Source organism: Guillardia theta (assembly GCF_000315625.1).
Source record: "Guillardia theta CCMP2712 unplaced genomic scaffold GUITHscaffold_19, whole genome shotgun sequence".
Lineage (NCBI taxonomy): Eukaryota > Cryptophyceae > Pyrenomonadales > Geminigeraceae > Guillardia > Guillardia theta.
Window position 1 is genome coordinate 839846 of NW_005434655.1, and position 17310 is coordinate 857155.

At 49.8% G+C, this 17310-nt stretch overlaps 5 protein-coding genes across 5 annotated transcripts; 3 read left to right on the plus strand and 2 right to left on the minus strand.

Annotated features, from left to right (window-relative positions):
* Positions 1–675: 675 nt before the first annotated feature.
* GUITHDRAFT_136341 (hypothetical protein) lies at positions 676–3397 on the plus strand (the record flags this gene model as incomplete). Its single annotated transcript, XM_005836116.1, has 8 exons — positions 676–884; positions 934–1120; positions 1196–1426; positions 1496–1959; positions 2007–2066; positions 2113–2419; positions 2471–3349; positions 3395–3397. The coding sequence occupies 8 exons, from the start codon at positions 676–678 to the stop codon at positions 3395–3397; spliced, it is 2340 nt and encodes a 779-aa protein (XP_005836173.1).
* A 136-nt stretch (positions 3398–3533) lies between these two features.
* Positions 3534–4430, minus strand: GUITHDRAFT_151639 (hypothetical protein). Its single transcript, XM_005836117.1, has 5 exons — positions 4366–4430; positions 4181–4312; positions 3986–4132; positions 3851–3934; positions 3534–3745 (listed from the first exon to the last, which is right to left on the minus strand). The coding sequence occupies exons 1-5, from the start codon at positions 4381–4383 to the stop codon at positions 3698–3700; spliced, it is 429 nt and encodes a 142-aa protein (XP_005836174.1). The 5' UTR covers positions 4384–4430; the 3' UTR covers positions 3534–3697.
* A 5182-nt stretch (positions 4431–9612) lies between these two features.
* Positions 9613–11769, minus strand: GUITHDRAFT_136343 (hypothetical protein; the record flags this gene model as incomplete). Its single annotated transcript, XM_005836118.1, has 1 exon — positions 9613–11769. The coding sequence occupies one exon, from the start codon at positions 11767–11769 to the stop codon at positions 9613–9615; it is 2157 nt and encodes a 718-aa protein (XP_005836175.1).
* A 1923-nt stretch (positions 11770–13692) lies between these two features.
* GUITHDRAFT_52966 (hypothetical protein) lies at positions 13693–14870 on the plus strand (the record flags this gene model as incomplete). Its single annotated transcript, XM_005836119.1, has 8 exons — positions 13693–13783; positions 13835–13932; positions 13977–14142; positions 14295–14367; positions 14418–14478; positions 14536–14603; positions 14653–14683; positions 14790–14870. Coding segments are annotated over 8 exons (669 nt in total), but the record flags the coding sequence as incomplete, so codon positions are not given.
* An 829-nt stretch (positions 14871–15699) lies between these two features.
* GUITHDRAFT_136345 (hypothetical protein) lies at positions 15700–16743 on the plus strand (the record flags this gene model as incomplete). Its single annotated transcript, XM_005836120.1, has 1 exon — positions 15700–16743. The coding sequence occupies one exon, from the start codon at positions 15700–15702 to the stop codon at positions 16741–16743; it is 1044 nt and encodes a 347-aa protein (XP_005836177.1).
* Positions 16744–17310: the final 567 nt, after the last annotated feature.

Sequence of the window (17310 nt, forward strand, 5' to 3'; positions counted from 1 at the left end):
CATAATCAAAGGGGTACTAAATAGAGGATATCACAGACCAAATAGGGGTACTAGGAAATCTTAGCTGAGTGGGTAGGGGTACCGTTTAGTGCGATCATATGGGAAAGAAGGGAAGAAATGCAGGGATGGTTGTCAGGGAGGGAAAGGAAGGGAAGTGAAGAGGATGGGGAGGAATCGAGAGGAGGAAGAGGAGAGGATGGAAGCGTATGAAGAAGAAGAAGAGTAGCTGAGAAGGAGGGGAGCATGAGGATGAGGGGAGAGGAGAAGGGGAGGGAACGAAGGGAAGAATGAGGAAAGGTCGGAAGTGAAATGGAGACAAGAGGGAAGAGGAGAAGAGCGAAGAGGAGGATAACGAGGGATCTTACAATGGATAGGAGCAAAGATGAAACAAGAGCGAAGATCGTAATGAGCATTGAAAGAAAGCAAAGACAAGGAGGGTTGACGGTGAGAGTACAAGCATGATCGCCGTCAGCAAACAAAGAAATCCTGGGAAAGACACATGTCTTGATCTCGAAGAATCACAAGAGTCACGGCACATTCTTTGTACCCAGAGTTGACATCCTATCGAAAGGGCAGATGGTGAGATAAAGAGTGGGACACGTCCTCGTTGATCTTTCACATGATCTGAAGGTATCTCCACTCCTTGATGTGCATGATCCTGACTTTCACGTGAAGATGGTCGATGCAAACCAGCAGCTGGATGATGCTCATACAGAGGATAGGAGCAGCGGCCACGCAGATGCTGGAAATTCGATGGCGGCGGTTCCATTGAACGATCGGAGCAACATGGCCAATGGAAGGATTTATTCCTGGAAGCGATTTGTACCAGAGGTAGACGATATTCTTGAGCTGCGAAAGCAAAACGAGGATGAGAAGAGCGCATGGTCAGTAACGAGCGGATATCTTTTGTTCCTGCTGACGGATCACGCTCAGGTGTCATGCCAAAGTGCAGGAGGTGAAGAGGGACGAGGAGTCCAAGCGGGTCGAATGCCTGCTCAAGTACTTGAAAGATTGCTTCATTGAAGACAATCAAGTGGCAAAGGCCGGTGATGAAGAATGGGTGGAAATCAGCGACAAAGTATGCGACGCGAGCACCGACTTTGAAAACCCCAAGAGAACGGTAATGATGACCTGTGCGACTGGACGTGAAAGATGCATCTTCTACTGAAGTTTTAATTTCTGGCTTTCCCTGCAGATTTGGCCGAAGAATGGTCGATATTTCGTCAAACATGAGAACGAATCTCTCTTCTCAATTGGTAGACTGTGTGATCTCAACTGTGGTCGAGAGCTCACGATCTGTAAACCAGGGAGGAAGTATGGGATTGCTTGGGAAGCTCTCGCTGCCTACAACGAGAATTTTCATCCGACTCTGTCAAAACATTCAAGGATAAAGAGTGGGAGCGTGATTTATCTGCCTAAGGACAAAGTAAGTTTGTCTCAGGGATTGTTATCCGCAAAATCGCTATGCAAGTCCTCTCGTGACAGCTTGGTCCAGGAGCATGAAGGGCAAGCCAATGACGAGAATGCTGGAGTGGGTACCAGTCGGTCAGCAAGGAAGAGACGTGTAGACAGGAATCTTTCGGACTTCTCACCTGCCAAAACTGAAAAGTCTCTCACGGAATCGTTTGAGGAATCCTTCGGTTCGCCGCAAGAAGACCGTGATCTCACATCTGGCAGGCCTGCCAAGACTAGGAGGTCGTTGGTTTCGAGGAGCAGGAGTATTGAGAGAAAATATCACGAATGCTTGTTGCTGCGCGACAAGCCAGAAAATTGCGTTTCATCGTATTGCGTCAACTTTAGACAAACTGCGAGGAGAGGATTGCTGGAAGAGATTTTGCCGACGGACCATGATGTCGATCTGTACCACAACATGGAGAAGAAGACGACGGAAAAGGCGTCGAAAGATGCCGATGCGCTCCTTCAATACTCAGCCAATGGACTCAGCAAGATCTCGAGAGGGTTGGTTGGCTTGTGCAGCGTGCTCCCTCCCTGATTGCTCTTTGCAGAACTTTGAATCACATGTCTCCGGAGTCAAGCATCCTCTACAAGATGGTGAAGAACAAACGGTAACCCACCTCTGCTGTCTCATCTCTCCATCATCTCCCTGGTCAGGTCGTTGGACCAGAGGATCTACTGGCGGGATTATCGTGAGAAGGAGACCACCGGCGAAGAGGGTGCTTCGCCCGTTTCACACCAGGAGCCGCGGGCTGTAGAGGAGGCAGACTCAGGGTCTTACAGGTCTGCCTTGAGAATCTTTGGTGGTCGGCTGGAGCTCAATGCCCCGATGCTCTGCAGGGAGATCGAGGAGTCCAACGCGAGCACCTCTGGATGGAGTTCATTCGTCCCTTCCCATCCCAACTTTGCCAACACCTTCTCCATGATCGATTGTAGCAAGAGGCTGCTGACTGATGCGCTCAAGGTAACGGGCCCGCTTGCTTGCCTGCTGGTCTGACTTGCCCTGACACTCAAGGCTTGCGGGAGGCCGCGCACTGAGGTGGAGCGGCAAGTGCAGCTGAACTTGGCAACAGACTATCTTGAGGTTATCTTCGGGATGCAGGGGCAGGCCTTCCGGTCGGTGCTGGAGACGATCTCCAAGAGCATGTCGGAGGTTGACAACAAGATTCAGAACCTGCGCGAGCTGCATGCGCAGCGCACTGGGAGCAAGGAAGAGTTCAACAACAGCGCATTCCTGCCCTTTCATTCCATGCAGTCGACTGCACCCAAGAGTTCTGACCGGAGAGACATCAAGAACAACGAGATGCTGAGCGAGTTCGAGGCCGCGTATGGGTGCGAGCGGCCAGCAGCTGAAGCGAGCAGGAGGAAGCTCACGGCTGGGAGCTCGCAGGCGCAGGAAAGGAGGAGGTTAGAGACACCGATTGAGATGACGAGGAAGAAGAAGACGATACAGGGGGTGGCATACAAGGACACGTCGAATGGAGGAAAGAGCGAGAAGAGCGTAAGGCAGGGTCAGCAAGAACTTCACGTCGACAAGGAGCGGGGAGTCCAAGAGCCCGCAAAGAGTCTGAATGTTGAGGTGACTCCGCCCAACGAGCCACATCCCGCAGCAGCTCCCAAGCCACCCATGACTGAAGACAAGACCCTTGACTCCTTCCAGGAATTCTTTGGAGGAGATCCCGACGACACAGAGGAGGAGGAGGAAGACGACGAGGAAGAGGAAGGGGAAAAGGATCGATTGCCTTCTCGAGGGGGAGAGGATACGCGCGCAAGCAGAGGCAGCAACGTGGTGAGCGACATGAAGGAGAGGGGGTCATGCTCATCGTTGGGGCAGGTGGGTCAGTCGGGTGGGTCAACACCAACAAGGGTGAAGAAGATGGCATTTGTTGTCAAGGTGAGATGCGATGTGTGTTGGAGAATGCAATGACATGTTCAGCAGTGAGGGAGACAAGCAGAGAAAGTTCTTTACTGTCAATGATGAACGCAAACTAGGTCCAATTTCCAAACACACTCATTTGTGGAAGGTAGATGGCATAACATGTTATAATGTACATAACCAGCAAGACATGTGTGTTGTTGTCTCTCGTGCACCTTTATTCGAGAAAAGAATCTATGAGATACAGATTGTAAGAGAAGATCATCAAGCCAGCTTAACCAAAGGAAAATCTAAAAATGCAAAAGAATTGTCTCTTGCCCGAGGGAGTCAAAAAACCGCTAAAGTCCTTGTCGCAAATCTTGTCGCTTATTTCGATGCCGGGCCCTTCTTGACAACCTTTGCATCATTCGCCACCTGCACGAGATCAGGAAGCAATCGCAAGATACATCAAGGGAAGGCATGTCGCGAAGAAGCAAATAGAGCAGGGGAAGGGGACAAGCAAAAGCAGCAGTATGGCACCTGCTTCAAGAGCTTGAGAGAAGCCTTCTTCTCCGCCTCAGCCTTGGACTTCTTGGATGCTGCCTGCTTCTTGGCCGCTTGTCTCTGCGAGGTCATCACACTCAGTGCTCATCCTCGACAAGACACAAGCCCGACCTTCAACTCCCTCTTCTTCTCCTCAACAGCAGCTTCCTGCTTCTCCTCCGCCTTGTCACCCTCCTTTGTGATCTTCTCGACCTTCTGCTCCGCCTCGGCTTGTTCGAACATTTTTTCTAGGTTTGCAGGAAGAGCGTCCTTCCTCACCTGACATGAACTTCAGAGGAGACTCAGTCAGCACAGAACAGTTCTCACCTTCTTCACTCCCAAGCTCGGCATGCTCCTCTGCTCCTCCGCTGCTTGTTGCGCTTCCTTGAGAAGATTCTCAGGCACGGGCTGCAATCCCTTCTCCGCGAGCCCATCCGCCTTAGCAAGCGCGTCCGCCACCTTCAGGGATGTCAGAAGGGCTACATCAGAGGTCAGCAGCTCGTGCTCGCTACCTGCAAGTGGAGGTTCATGTCGTCTGAACCCGCGTCCTCCTTCTTCCAGTCGACAAACTTTGGCACGACCTTGGGCAGGGACTCGAGAGAGGACTTTTGGTTTGGAGTGAAGCTGGCGAGAGCCAAGACAAGAGCAACGAACGCCGCAAGAGAAGCCGCGACGACGAGCAACCTGGTGGGTCTTCTTGATCCGGCAACTTTGGCTTCCTCCCCATTGTAAATTGGGACAGAGAGCGAAACTGGCTCGATGTAACTGTGCATTCTGACCCCCGAGTGCACTGCACAACGTGTCAGACACGGACAACGTGATTGACAATCCTCCATCATGAGTGATGCTTCTCAAACATGAAGAAAGTTCAACATCTCTAACTCTCTTCCAGTATTCTAAGGAGTGAATCATTTACGACCAATACAGGTTGTTGGCAATTTCCGCTAGTCACCACAAGTACGATGAAGGTATACGCTTCATATCGTTACAATGTAACAACACCACATTACATCGTGAGACATCGTGAGAAAGTATCCATAAATGTTGCAAGGCAAACTTCCCTCACAAAACTCTCCCATTCCAACTCTGGAAGAATCCATCAACTCTCTAGGTACAATACAGACTTGGCACGATGCGAGCAAGATGCAAGCGTCCTTGTCAGGGAAACACAATTGGTTCAGCTTTCTCCAAGATCCTCAAACATTGAAATAACCTCCACTTTGAACCTCGATCTCATTCTTGCTTCTACAGCTCAGATCCATCTCAATTCGAACCTATCCCTGACTACACAATCTACCCTCTTCCATCTTACACTGGATCACCCTCTGGCATTACATTCAACTTTTTCTCTCTCTCATTTTTTGCTTCATTTCTCGCCATCTCTCCATCCTCTCTCTCTCCTCTCCCTTCCCATCGCGCTCTGCCCTCAGTCCCTCCATCCCTCGCTTGTTCTATTTCTGGGGTGAGTTTTAATCACCCCTACCCCAGAATTCCACCACCCCACCTCCTAGTCGACATTTTTTTCACCCACCCTTACCTTTGACAGAATTATGCCATATTATCGTACCCCTCTTTGAGACAAAAAACCCACCCTCACCCCATATTCTTTTTGGTTTGGGACCTCCCAGGGGCACTGCTAGAGGATATTCGGAATCAAAGTTCAGAAGTTCAGAAGTTCAGAAGTTCAGAAGTTCAGAAGTTCAGAAGTTCAGAAGTTCAGAATTTTGTAGACCTGGACCCCCGCTCAGGCAGCACCCGGCCGACTAGCTGAACATTTTTTTTGGCGCCATGGAGAAGTTTGTGGACTTATCGGAGCGCATGCGAGGGGAGCGAATCGTCCGCAATGACGTGATGGAAAAATATACACAGAGGATCGAGCTTCTTACAGAAAATATCACGAAAAATTTTGAGGTATTCAAGAGTTTGTCAGAGAAACATGAGAGGAAGGTACTCTTTGACCTGAAAGGTGATGTTGTATGTTGTCTTTTGATGCGGAGTGTAATGACGTAAATGATCCGATGCAGCGAAGAAGATGCTCCCTGTGATTCGTTTTCAAATTCAAGGTGACATCTTCGATTGTTTTTCCATGAGTCTTAGATCCCACTGTCTCAAGAATGTCGGGAACAAATGGATGCGATTCGCAATACCGTGCACAGGAAAGGAGAATCCATCCTATTTGAGACAGGGCAAAGTACGATAGATTTCCATCTTTCAGCCATGCAGGATTGAACGTTTTTTGTTTTACAGCACTGATACAGTATTGTGGTTGGTTTTCAAAGAGCTGTGAACAATTCATCCATCAACAAGGGAAGGTAGAATTCAAAATTCGTTGTTGTTTCGCCAAGGCAAAAATACTCAAGAAGAATTTTTCTAACCTGCGCTCACAAGCTCTTGAATTGAAGCAATATGTTCTCGCGGACTCAGAGAAATTGTTCAAATGCTTCAATGAAATGGCATCAAGAATGCAGCAATCCAATCTTGGTAACGACGAAGCGAAAAGTGAACTACTGGAATTTTTCGAGAGAGCGGATTCAATGAATCTCAATGATTTCGATCTACCACTGTCACAGGCTTTGAGTACCTTCCAAAGCTGCCGGCACGAATTAAGCAAAATCAAAGAAGAGGCCTTCCAAAAGATTGACGAATGTTCCTTGTTTTTTTCAGATACTCATTTGCAATCGGATAGCAAATTAGAGATCTACGGTAAGTACAGTTTTCAATTGTCAATTGAAGACTTTTCATGGTGACTTGATTCACTCAGCCTCTATGGATGATTTCCGAACAAAAAGACAGAAAACGAGTTATTGGATCTATTTGGAGAAGGAGTACATGAGGAAGTGTTTGGAATACCAGCAAGAGATATGGAATCTCAAGGCAGAGAAGGAACTCTTGTACGATTCTGGCTCAAATTCTCACAGTTTTGATCTTGCCAAAGTTTGCAATCCTGGGATTTTGAATCTCGATGGTGCTGATTATTATGGTGGAACAACGGACTTCGATTCAATTCTTGAAATGGAAAGTCACTCAGAAGAAATTAGACGGGGTCGCAAGCGCGCTGCTTATCACTGAAATCTGGCATACCATTCCTGAAAGATCCGATCGGTGACGGGCAGCTTGGTCGGTGACAAAACGGTTCAGGCACGGTATAGTAACTGTTTCATCGGTCCCTTCAAGATCCTCTCCTTTGTTTCTCACAACACTGTTCATCTCATTGAATACGAAGCCTGTGGAACAGATTCTCGACAAACGTCAACGTGGTCGTGGTATCCAGTATCTTGTTCATTGGAAAGGCTATCCTAACCCGGCTGATCATTCAATTTGAATCTTCTTTATTAGCTCAAGCGTCACCTTCCCGCCTCTCTTCTTCCTCTTCTTCTGCAGAACCTTTACTCAAGATTCTTCTGAGCGAAGTCCACGACAGGGGGACCTTCTTGTTGGCACGCAGTGCCAGGTGGGAGCGATGTTGTTTCTGGACTCATACCGGACGCCCCTTGGACGTAGCGTGGGGAAACAGGACTCGGGATGACGATGCCAAACAGCTCCAGTGATGCTGCTGATCTGATGAGTGAGTGTGCTTAATAAACAGTGATCCTGAGATAATCTGAGTTCAACGGCTTACGCAAGGTTGCCAGTGTATACAACGCGATCAAAATAAGAACTGCGATTCTTTCATCGCGGTTAGTTAAAAATTGAAAAGTCAGATTTTTAAGCTCCCCTAGCTGTCAGCGGCCGGACTCCGTGTCCGAGTCGGCTTCGCAAGACGCTCAGCGTCTCTCAGGTGATCCGACCGTACGACATGGCAAACGCATCCGATCGCCGCGTGTGAGTCCAGGATCTTTCGTCACTGAGTCACCTCAACGCGACGGTGGTAGGGGTGCATCGAATTTTGAACCGGCGGGGCGTGTCCATTTGTTTTAAAACGGCAATGGATTGTTTATTCGTTCATGTGAAGGACCGCAGAGTAAGAAGATGATCACAAGGTACACTTGGCATCAAGAATCCAGCACAAATTCTTACTTGGTGATCCTGCAGAAGTGGAGACTAAGTCAATCGTATCATCAATTTTCTCTTTTGAAAAGTGAACTGAATAATAATATCTGTAAGATCATGACGAGTCCGCTTGATTAAGGCGCAATCACTGCATCTCACTTGACTCCCTCCTCGGCATATCTTCTATACGCTTTGTTACATCGTTGCTTTACATTTTCAGAACAACTTTGATGATATTTGAATTTTTGAAATATGCCAATTAGTTGACTCTCACGAAGCTCTTGTTGAAGTATGTTCCCTCCTCTCTCCAAACTCTCCTCACTCAGGTCATTTGCATGTTTGCATATTTCCTGAAATACATCAACTTTGCTTTGCTTCCCTGATGGCGGAACTGTTGACGTCGAAGTACGCCTCAGATCGCATCAGGGATCAAGTCTCGAGCTTGTAAGCTGGCATGCAAGAATCTGTTGTGCGTTGCAACCAGACTGCCATGAATGTAGAATCAAGGTTGGAGGTGATATCTGATTTGACATTTATTATTCATTCGAAGCATTCATCTCAGGATGTCGAACTACCAGCAAATTGACACAGACACACAGACAGAGAGAGGATGGAGCAAAAAGGTAGTGGTAATGAAGGCTATTCTCGAGACTGAATCAGGATCTTTGCCTCTCATATTTCAATGCTCCCTTGAGTGCAAGCCCCAGTAAGGCGAAGGATGCAGTGAGCACCAGTGCACTCACCTGTTTCTATGAGTCATGTTCCGACTTGGGCCGCGACTCAATAAGGCTGCTTCCTTCCCGGATCGAGCTTGTTCCAACTTACTCAAGAGTGTTGGGTCCTCGTGACCTGGTTCGGGACCTTCCATGATGGCGATTGTGTCAATTGGTCATCGGTGGATCCAACGGCAGCTGCATTTCAAGTAAAATTTCGAGTTTTGGGAGGGAGCGAGGAGGAGTAGAGGGGAGACAGTAGGAGAATGGAATCGAGAGATCGGAATCTGAAATTTGCAGAAAGAAACACAAGGAGAGGGAGGGAGATGGCCAGCTAGGTGCAAGGGGAAAGAGGGAGATGTGCCAGGTCTATGTTGGAAGGGAGGCATACAGCCACATTGACTTGCGGTCATCCTCGGTCCAATCGAGAGCATAAACAACGAGTACCTGGTAGTCTGCTCCGCTCCTCTCAACCTGTTCCAGTGACGCAGGGAGGGCTTCAGGTTCAGTACCTGACTGATCTGTTCATCCAAGCGGACACCAACCAGAACGGAAGATTGGTGGGATGGGTAGAGGAGAGGCGCTGTCGTGCTGATGGTAGTGACAGGACAAGAAGGAGTTCAAGGAGCTGATGTTGCGGGCTAACTGACAATGTTGTTAGTTCTCCAGGCTTGACTACGTCGCTCATGGTTCCAGGCATCCATCTTGAAATCCCTTATCACAATAACCTCAGGTCTTCATCTGGCTCGCTTTTCGTCTATATCTGATCCTCTGCTCACTATTAGCCTGTCGGCATTTAGCTGACGTAGTCAGCCTGGAGAACTAACAACGTTGTCAGTTAGCCCGCAACATCAGCTCCTCGACGCGAAACCCTGTTCGAATGATACACATAAGAAACAAGGGGACACTGCAAGTGCGCACAAGCATTGGGATGACATCGAGAAAGAGGATGATAGCTTTTTAAGTCTTCAAAACTTTGAAGTATCTTCTTCATTCATTGCCTATTGAAAGGCGAATAGCTAGTGAGCGTCGCAAGATTCTCTCAGGAGCCATTCATCAATGCAGACTTCGCACTTCAAAGATGGATTTGTGCCTTAGCTTCAAGACTGACAACAATCCCCATGGGTAAAACAGGTCTCGATCCTCGTCATAGGTGAAACAGAAGAAGTTGTCACCATTCTCTGTTGCACAAACATGATTCTTCTCGCATACCCAAACTTCCATGACATTTGGGACCATCAACTTGCCAAGTCCTCCCGTGATAAAGAAATCATCTTTTTTGTCCTGAGGTATCTGTGCCAACTGTTCCCAGTTGTACTTGGCCGTACAGCTTGTAAACTCTGATTTGTGCGGCCATAATGCGTCAGGAAGGCACGCAGAGAAGTTGTTGCTCGTTCCATCTGAGCCGAGGATAGTGTTGCTTAGCAAGATTCGCTTGTATCCATCCGTGCATTCCCATGACTGTGAGGTCGAAGGCTCAGGGGTCATCATAATCGCAGTTTCCGATGGAGTTGATGCAGATGTTACTTGCGTTGTTACGGGAGTCTCTTCTGTTGGTACCGAGGTTTGGTCTGGCTGAAGGCCGAGAGGAGTGATAGTGTAGTTTGAGGAGTAAGAGCTGGAGTTCACCGATGAGAACATGTCTACCCCCAGCTGTGCCTTGACTCCCTCCTCGTTGAGGTTGATGTCTGTCAGCCGTTCCATTGCCATCGATGTGTATACCCTGCTTTTGACCATAATGGCAAGTTCGATGAAAGTAGACGAATCCGATTCACTGGTTTCGCTGTTGATGATCACGTCGCTTTGTAAAGCCGGAGGTCCGGCAACATTTGCAACCACGGCTCGGATCATGTCACGTGTGGTTGAGTCAAGAGTATCAGAGGCAGCTGCATAACTAAAGCTCACGTTGAGAAAGACATCCGAAGATGGCTGAACGATGACCTGTGGAACACAGTCGTGAAACATGCATCCGACTGCCAACGTGGCGGTGTCATCCCAAAATCCAAACTTCACAGGGTCCATCTCTGTCTTTGAGAACATTTTTTCTTGACCGATGTCATCCAGGATTGACTGCAGATGCGTTTCATTTGTCACATTCATAAAGAAAGATATCTTGACAAGAAGGGGTTCTGTTGTTGTTCGCAGCTTTCCATTCACAATCCTGTTCTTCCGGAAGCGACGGTTGGCCGCCCTCACCGCATTCTTAATTATCTTTGACGCCTTGGCCTGTCCTGATAGGGCTTTTCCAACGTCTACGAATTGATCGAGATCTAGATTGTTGGAAACCACTTCCAAACTAGCTTCCCACACACTTCCAGTCTTTTGATATGTAGTAACAAAGTCATAGGCACCCCATGCAACCTGAATCACCGTCCCATAGGGAGGTGGAACGAATCCCGTGGCCGTCCTGAATACGTCAAACAACAGTTCCTCAGTAAAATCTTCATTCGTAATCATGTCAGCAGTCATCGAGAAAGAAGTCTTGATGATGTCGACCTGAGCAAGAAGCTTTGGTTGCAGAGTATATTCTAGGGCGAGATCAGTGAGAGTAGAGGTTGCCTTCTCCGTCATGAATTCGAATGTCACAGAGGAGAACGTTGTCCCGCCACAACTACCCCTGCAACCCCAGAAGAATCCTGAATCACAGCATCCACAGGAGCCTGTAGATCTGAGACTGCAAGGACCGGTCCCTGGAGCATCTCCGCATGTTCCAACACAACCGTAGACAATTCCCTGGCTACAGCATCCACACTCACTCGATGCTCGTTCGCTGCAAACCCCATTGCCTGCGCCACCACAGACTCCTGAGCATCCGTACAGCCAACCATCGTCGCAACAGCCGCAATGGTAAGTTCGGCGTGTGGAGCATGGGCCTGGGTCTGCAGCGCATGGGCAACATGTGGAGCAACCATATAGATATCCTGATTCACAACATCCACAATCACATCCAGAATCATCGCGAAGGGATGAAGATTTCCTAGGCGTCGTTGATAAGCTTTTGTTGCTCTCATCATGCAAAAACCTTCTGCTGGATATGTACGTCGAAACAAATCGCTTTGATCTGAAGCGTATAAGGGCAGAAGTCCTCGCCAGAGCAGATCTATACTTGCTTTTGGTATTCACGATGATACCCAAGTAAGCGCCTACAGAGAGCAAGAGCACAGCGATGAAAGCTGCCACGGAGCTGCAAGACCAGCGTCGTGTCTTCGCCATCGCAGGCTTTGTACATCCAGGCGCCTCACCGCTTGTCATCATGACAGCGGCTCAGGTGAGGGGGCGACGGCGCAGACGACTACTTAAATACCTGCACGCGCACGCGTCAGTCAAATCTTCACTGAGGGGGTGGGTGGTTGCTGTACGGTAGGGGTGTGGTGGGCTGTGTGGTCAAGTCTGCCGTGGGCTGTGTGGTCGGAACTTGAGGAGTGTTCGGGTGGGTGGATGGCTGGGCAGTTGCCTGCATTAAGATTGGTCATACCTACATCATTTTCTAATTGGAACAAAGGAGAAAACAGCCATGGTTGAAACACAGATGCATCAAGATGTAGATCACCGATAGGGGGGCGTTGAAAAGGGCATTTGTCATCGATCGGGGAATGTATAGTTTTGTTTGTACGGGTCCTTTTAGTCCCGGGGTGGGTATTTCGGAGGGGTTGGGTCAATAGTGTATCAGCAGGGGTATACACTGAAGAGTCAGCAGAATTGACAGGGGGGTGAGGGTACAGGGGCGGTCAAATAAAATTTGCCGAATTGGGCTACCCACCCAGATTCAAGATTCAAGGATTTCTGGCTGAAAACTACCAGTGGGGTAACTTGTGACGAGAATGTTGCCCCGTCACCCCGCGGACCGGCCCCGGGCCCGGGCCCGGCCCCCGTGAACCCGGAGCCAGTGACTCACCGTGAATCATTGAATGATGGTGGGATCATTGTTTGGTTCAAAGCCCATGGGAGGTAGGATAGGGTGGGTCCCCTACTCCACCCCTAGTATGGGTCTGAGATCCCCTCTACCCAAATAATCATATTTGATGTTGTACCCCTCTATTTTAACCCCCACCCCTCGAAAATCCGCCTATGTACCCCAAGTACGCCTTCCACAATCCGTCTTACGGATCACCCCTACCCCACCCCTACCCCCTAATTCCTATCATCACCACCCCATGCTCCTACCTTCTTGAATTACCCGCCAGCCACATGCTGACAACCCTAACATTCCACTACCCCTTGTAATAATTAGGTACCCCTCCTTTCTTTCAAACACCCCATCAATTCTAAAATGTACCCCGTATTAGTCCTCTTGTGTGAGGGGTACTCTGAGAATTTGAAATATACTTCGAGATCTGGACCCCACCTTTTCATGCCCGTACCCCAGTGAATTGAACGAACTAGCCTCCCCGAGAAATCCGCTCCCTCCCTCCCGCCCTCCCTCTCTCCTTCCTCCCTCCTCATCCCCCCTTTCCCCCATCATTCTCTGCTTCTGATCCTGATACAAGACCTACCTCTACTCCGTTACCCATTCTCTCTTTGGTTGCTTCAGTCTTGCTACTCCGTTTTCTCCACAAGTGTTTCCCACTCGTCTTTCACTGCTGCTCCCCCGACACCTTGCCCTAACATCAAACACTTTACCCTGTCTCTCTCCTAGTTGCTATCGTCGAAGTCTACAAACCTGTACAAGTTCGTTCTACTGATGTTCGAAGTGCTTTGAGTGTGAGTTGGCTTTCTGATCGTATTTGTCCTCATCCGGATACCGATTTCATTGATCCACGCCATTATTTTTCATTCCCCGAAGACAGGGTAACGACCACCCATAGTGAACAGCAAGCAAGCACAATGAACAGAGCCATTCTTAGAGCGATCTCGCTGGGATGTGCTCTGCAAGCTGCTGCTGCCTTCGTGATCCCTTCAAGACTTACACTTGCCACCGGTCACCTCCCTTGCCATTCTAAGGGACTGTGCAATCTTCATCTTGCCCTGAAAGCAAACAAATGTACCATCTCTCGACAAAGAGGTTTACACCATCTTCCTCGTATGTCATCAGGAGCGTCCAACACAGGCAGCATAGCTGGATTTGGCGAATCGGGGGGTGACAGTGTTTCAACGGGTCTTCAATCAAATAGCGCAGCACGCAAGAAATCATTCCTCCGAGTCCTGTGGGACTTCACCAGACCTCACACCATAATCGGTTCGATCTTGTCTGTCGTGTCGTTGCATCTGTTCGCGCTGACAGCACCGGGTTTGAAAGCTTCGCAGCAGATTGTCAGGTCATGTTGATGGTTCCCCTCAGGTGTCAGCATAATCAACTTGTCTGCTTTCATGGTTGCACTCACCTGGTCACTTGTGTGCGCCTCCTTGGTGAATCTCTTCGTCACGGGGCTGAACCAGGTCCTCTTGCTCCATTGGTATTGTAGTGATTGATCTCGGTCCAGATTTATGATGTAGATATTGACAAGATTAACAAGCCGTACCTGCCCATCCCAGCGGGAGAATTGTCCCTGCAGAAGTATATGCAGGTGATCATGAAAAATTTAAGATCTGAAATCTTTCACAGTGCAAAAGTCATCGTACTTGTTTCCCTGATTCTTGGGATTGTAAGTTGCATCCGAATCTCACGATCCCCCTTACTTGCCAATTTTCCAGCTCCCGACCATCTTGTTTTATCCGTTTGACAAGATCCCGCTCCTAGCTGGTCATATCAGAGACGTAGGAGAGAAAATCTGAGACTGACATGATTCCAGTCACCGGAGGATCATGCGTACTGGGTACACTTTACTCCATGCCTCCCTTCCGCCTCAAACGCTTCCCCTTACTGGCTGCCATGTACGCCTTGGTTCAGGATTACAATCAATCTTAGAGCTCTGTTGTCGCAGATGCATCATCGTTGTGAGAGGGACGCTGGTCAACCTTTCCTTCTATGCACACACTGCAGCTGTAAGTGCTTGGCGCTAGCGAACAACTTCTCCGCTCATTGTGGTTCGTTTTGTGCAGATCCTGGGCACGGAGATGCTTCCTGCAAGGAGTTGGATCGCTTCTTCATTCTTCGCACTGTTCGGATGGTACTTGTTGATCGTGCTTGCCTCGTTGACTCACCCGTCCTCCTACCAGCGTCATCGCGCTGATGAAAGACGTGCCAGATGTAATGCCCGTCCCCTTGCCTTGCTCATCTCTTGTTCCACTCCTCCGCATTCCATTCCCTTCCTCCTCTATTCCTCCTCTACTCCTCCATTCAAAGTTATGGGCAGGTCAGTGGCGATAGAGAATTTCAAGTCAAGACCCTTTCTGTTCGGTTTGGATCTCGCACGGTACTTGTTTTCGACTGCATTCTTTCAAGGTTCTTTCTTCTCATCTGTCACCCTCCCTCCCTCCCTCTCGTCTCTACAGATTTTGTCTCTCGGAACTGGAATCCTGTCCGCGAGCTTCACTGTGGCTTCTCTCTTCTGTCTCTACCATAGCGTACTTCTCACAAGTGATCGTTCTGGTCGAGAAAGCACCAAGCGCTGACCCAACTCTGCTAGATCCGGTCTTCAAGGCCTTGCGATTCGTCGTTGCTTTGTTCTCAGGGGTAACTCATACTTCCCGCCTTCAGCTTTAGCTTGCTTGACCTTTGGCTGTGCCAGATCGCGGCGGTCTGGGTTCACAAAAGCAGCAGACTTCTCCTCCAAGAAAGTGAACAGGACGAAGAGAAAACATTCAGCGAAAAGGCGTACAGGTATTGGCTCATTGCAAACCCTCTCTTGGTGTTCTTAATGTGTTTGCCATCAGCTACTACATGGATCTGTGGAAGTTATTCTACGCGTCATATCTGCTTCTTCCCTTTGCTGTTTAACGTTGAGAAGATGAAAACGAAAATGAAACATTCCCTGGCTCTCTCTTTGTCACGTCGGAACTGAGGTCATGTTGGCCCGCTGCTGGGGCTCGGCCGCCGCATGACAGCCCAGATCATCGTAGTAGTGACGGGCGCCGGCGGCCCGGCGGGCGTGCCCGGACGGCCCAGTAGTACGGTCGGGCCCGGTGGCCGCGCGGACCGGTCCGATCACCGGGTGCCACAGACGGCCGGGCGTGACCGGACTGTATGCCGGTCACGAGCCGGTGAAAACAAATACCGTTTAAAGACCCATCGCCCATGGCGCCGTAACCTAGTGAGGCAAGGCGATGAGGTCGGCGCGGGGGCGATGCAGTGAGAGCACGAGAACACCTCCAACTTCTGCTCATGCTACTCATGCTGCTCCTGCTACTACCTATCTTCTTGCCTGCTTCTTGCTGTCTTTCACTGCCTCCAAGAGTGAAGAATCCTTGCATGGGATCTCTTTGACCGGCACGAGCGGCAGGGCAAGCCGCGGTCAAGCGATCCTCCTCCCTCCCCGTCGCCTTCTCCTCCATGGCGGGAGAGACGATGATTCGGAGCCTCCTGGAGAGTTGCTGGAGTCGTTGAAGCGAGAAAACTCACACCTGAGGGGCGACGAATGGTTCTTTGTTGAGAAGAAGGAAGGCAGGTACCAGGCGAACGGCCCTTGCGATGGCGACTGGATCATCGGGCAGATGGAATTCAATATCATCAGTCCTGAAACATTCATGTGGCGACCTGGCATGACGAGCTTTGAAAGGGCCAGCGCTCTCTCTCGGTTTCTACCCACCGAGGATGTGCAAACTGCATCGTCATGCTCTGACCGCGGGTCCTCGGCGATCTCCAGGGCCTTGCCGGATGAAGCTGTCGTGAGTGATGAGGAGACGAAGGAGGTTGAAGCCCAGCAGGAGCTAAGAGGGTCGAAGAGGAGGAAGTGGAAGACGAGGAGGGTGTACGTTGAGAAGCAGCCGCCGAGAGGAGAGGAGGAGGGACTGGAGCAGGACTCCAACTACATCCTGTTCGAGGACGAAGAGCCATCCCTCTGCAGGCACGAGGAGGAGGAGGAGCTGGGAATCGGACAACAAGTTTACCAGGAAGAGAAGAGAATGGAGATGCTGGACGAGGAGAGGAGCGAGAACGGGGGCATGATAGAGGAGGAGAGGAGCGTGAACGGGGCCATGATGGAGGAGGGGAGGGGCGAGGGGGAGATGAAGAAGAAGCAGAATTTCCCGCCGCTCTTTCCCAACATGAGCTTGTACAAGAACTTGATACGCATACCTCAGCCCTATGAATCCTTCCCGACGGACCACAAGGAGCTGCGCGAGATAGGGGTGATCTACCTCCTGAGATAGTAAAGTAGGCCTCCTCCTCCTCCTCCTCCTCCTCCTCCTGCTTGCTCCTGCTTGCTCCTGCTCTTGCTGTCCCTCTTGCTGTCCCTCTTGCTCTTGCTCTTGCTGTCCCTCTTGCTGTCCCTCTTGCTCTTGCTCTCGTTCCTGCTCTTTCTCTTCATGCCACTCCTGCTTGACTTTCTATCGTCTACCATCACCTTCCTGTACATCGCCGACACCTACAAGTTCTGGCTCCTTGTCCTTCTCTCCTTTCCTGCCCCGTTCTCACCTCCTGCTCCTCTCTCCTACTGCCTGAGCATGCAGAGATTCTTGTCGTTTATTTCATGCAACCACCGATTCTGTACCCTTCCTTGGCAAACTTGTGCCGCGAGGATGGAGGAAAGAGGAGAAGAGAGGTCAAGGAGGAGAGAGGAGGCAGGGAGGAGGAGGACGAGGAGGACGAGGACGAGGACGAGGACGAGGAGGAGGAGGAGGAGGAGGAGGAGGCAGAAGGAAGGAGGACCAAGGTGTTTGGGGGGCGTGTAGAGACCCTTTGGAAGAATAACGATTTGACCGTCCAGGATCATATAA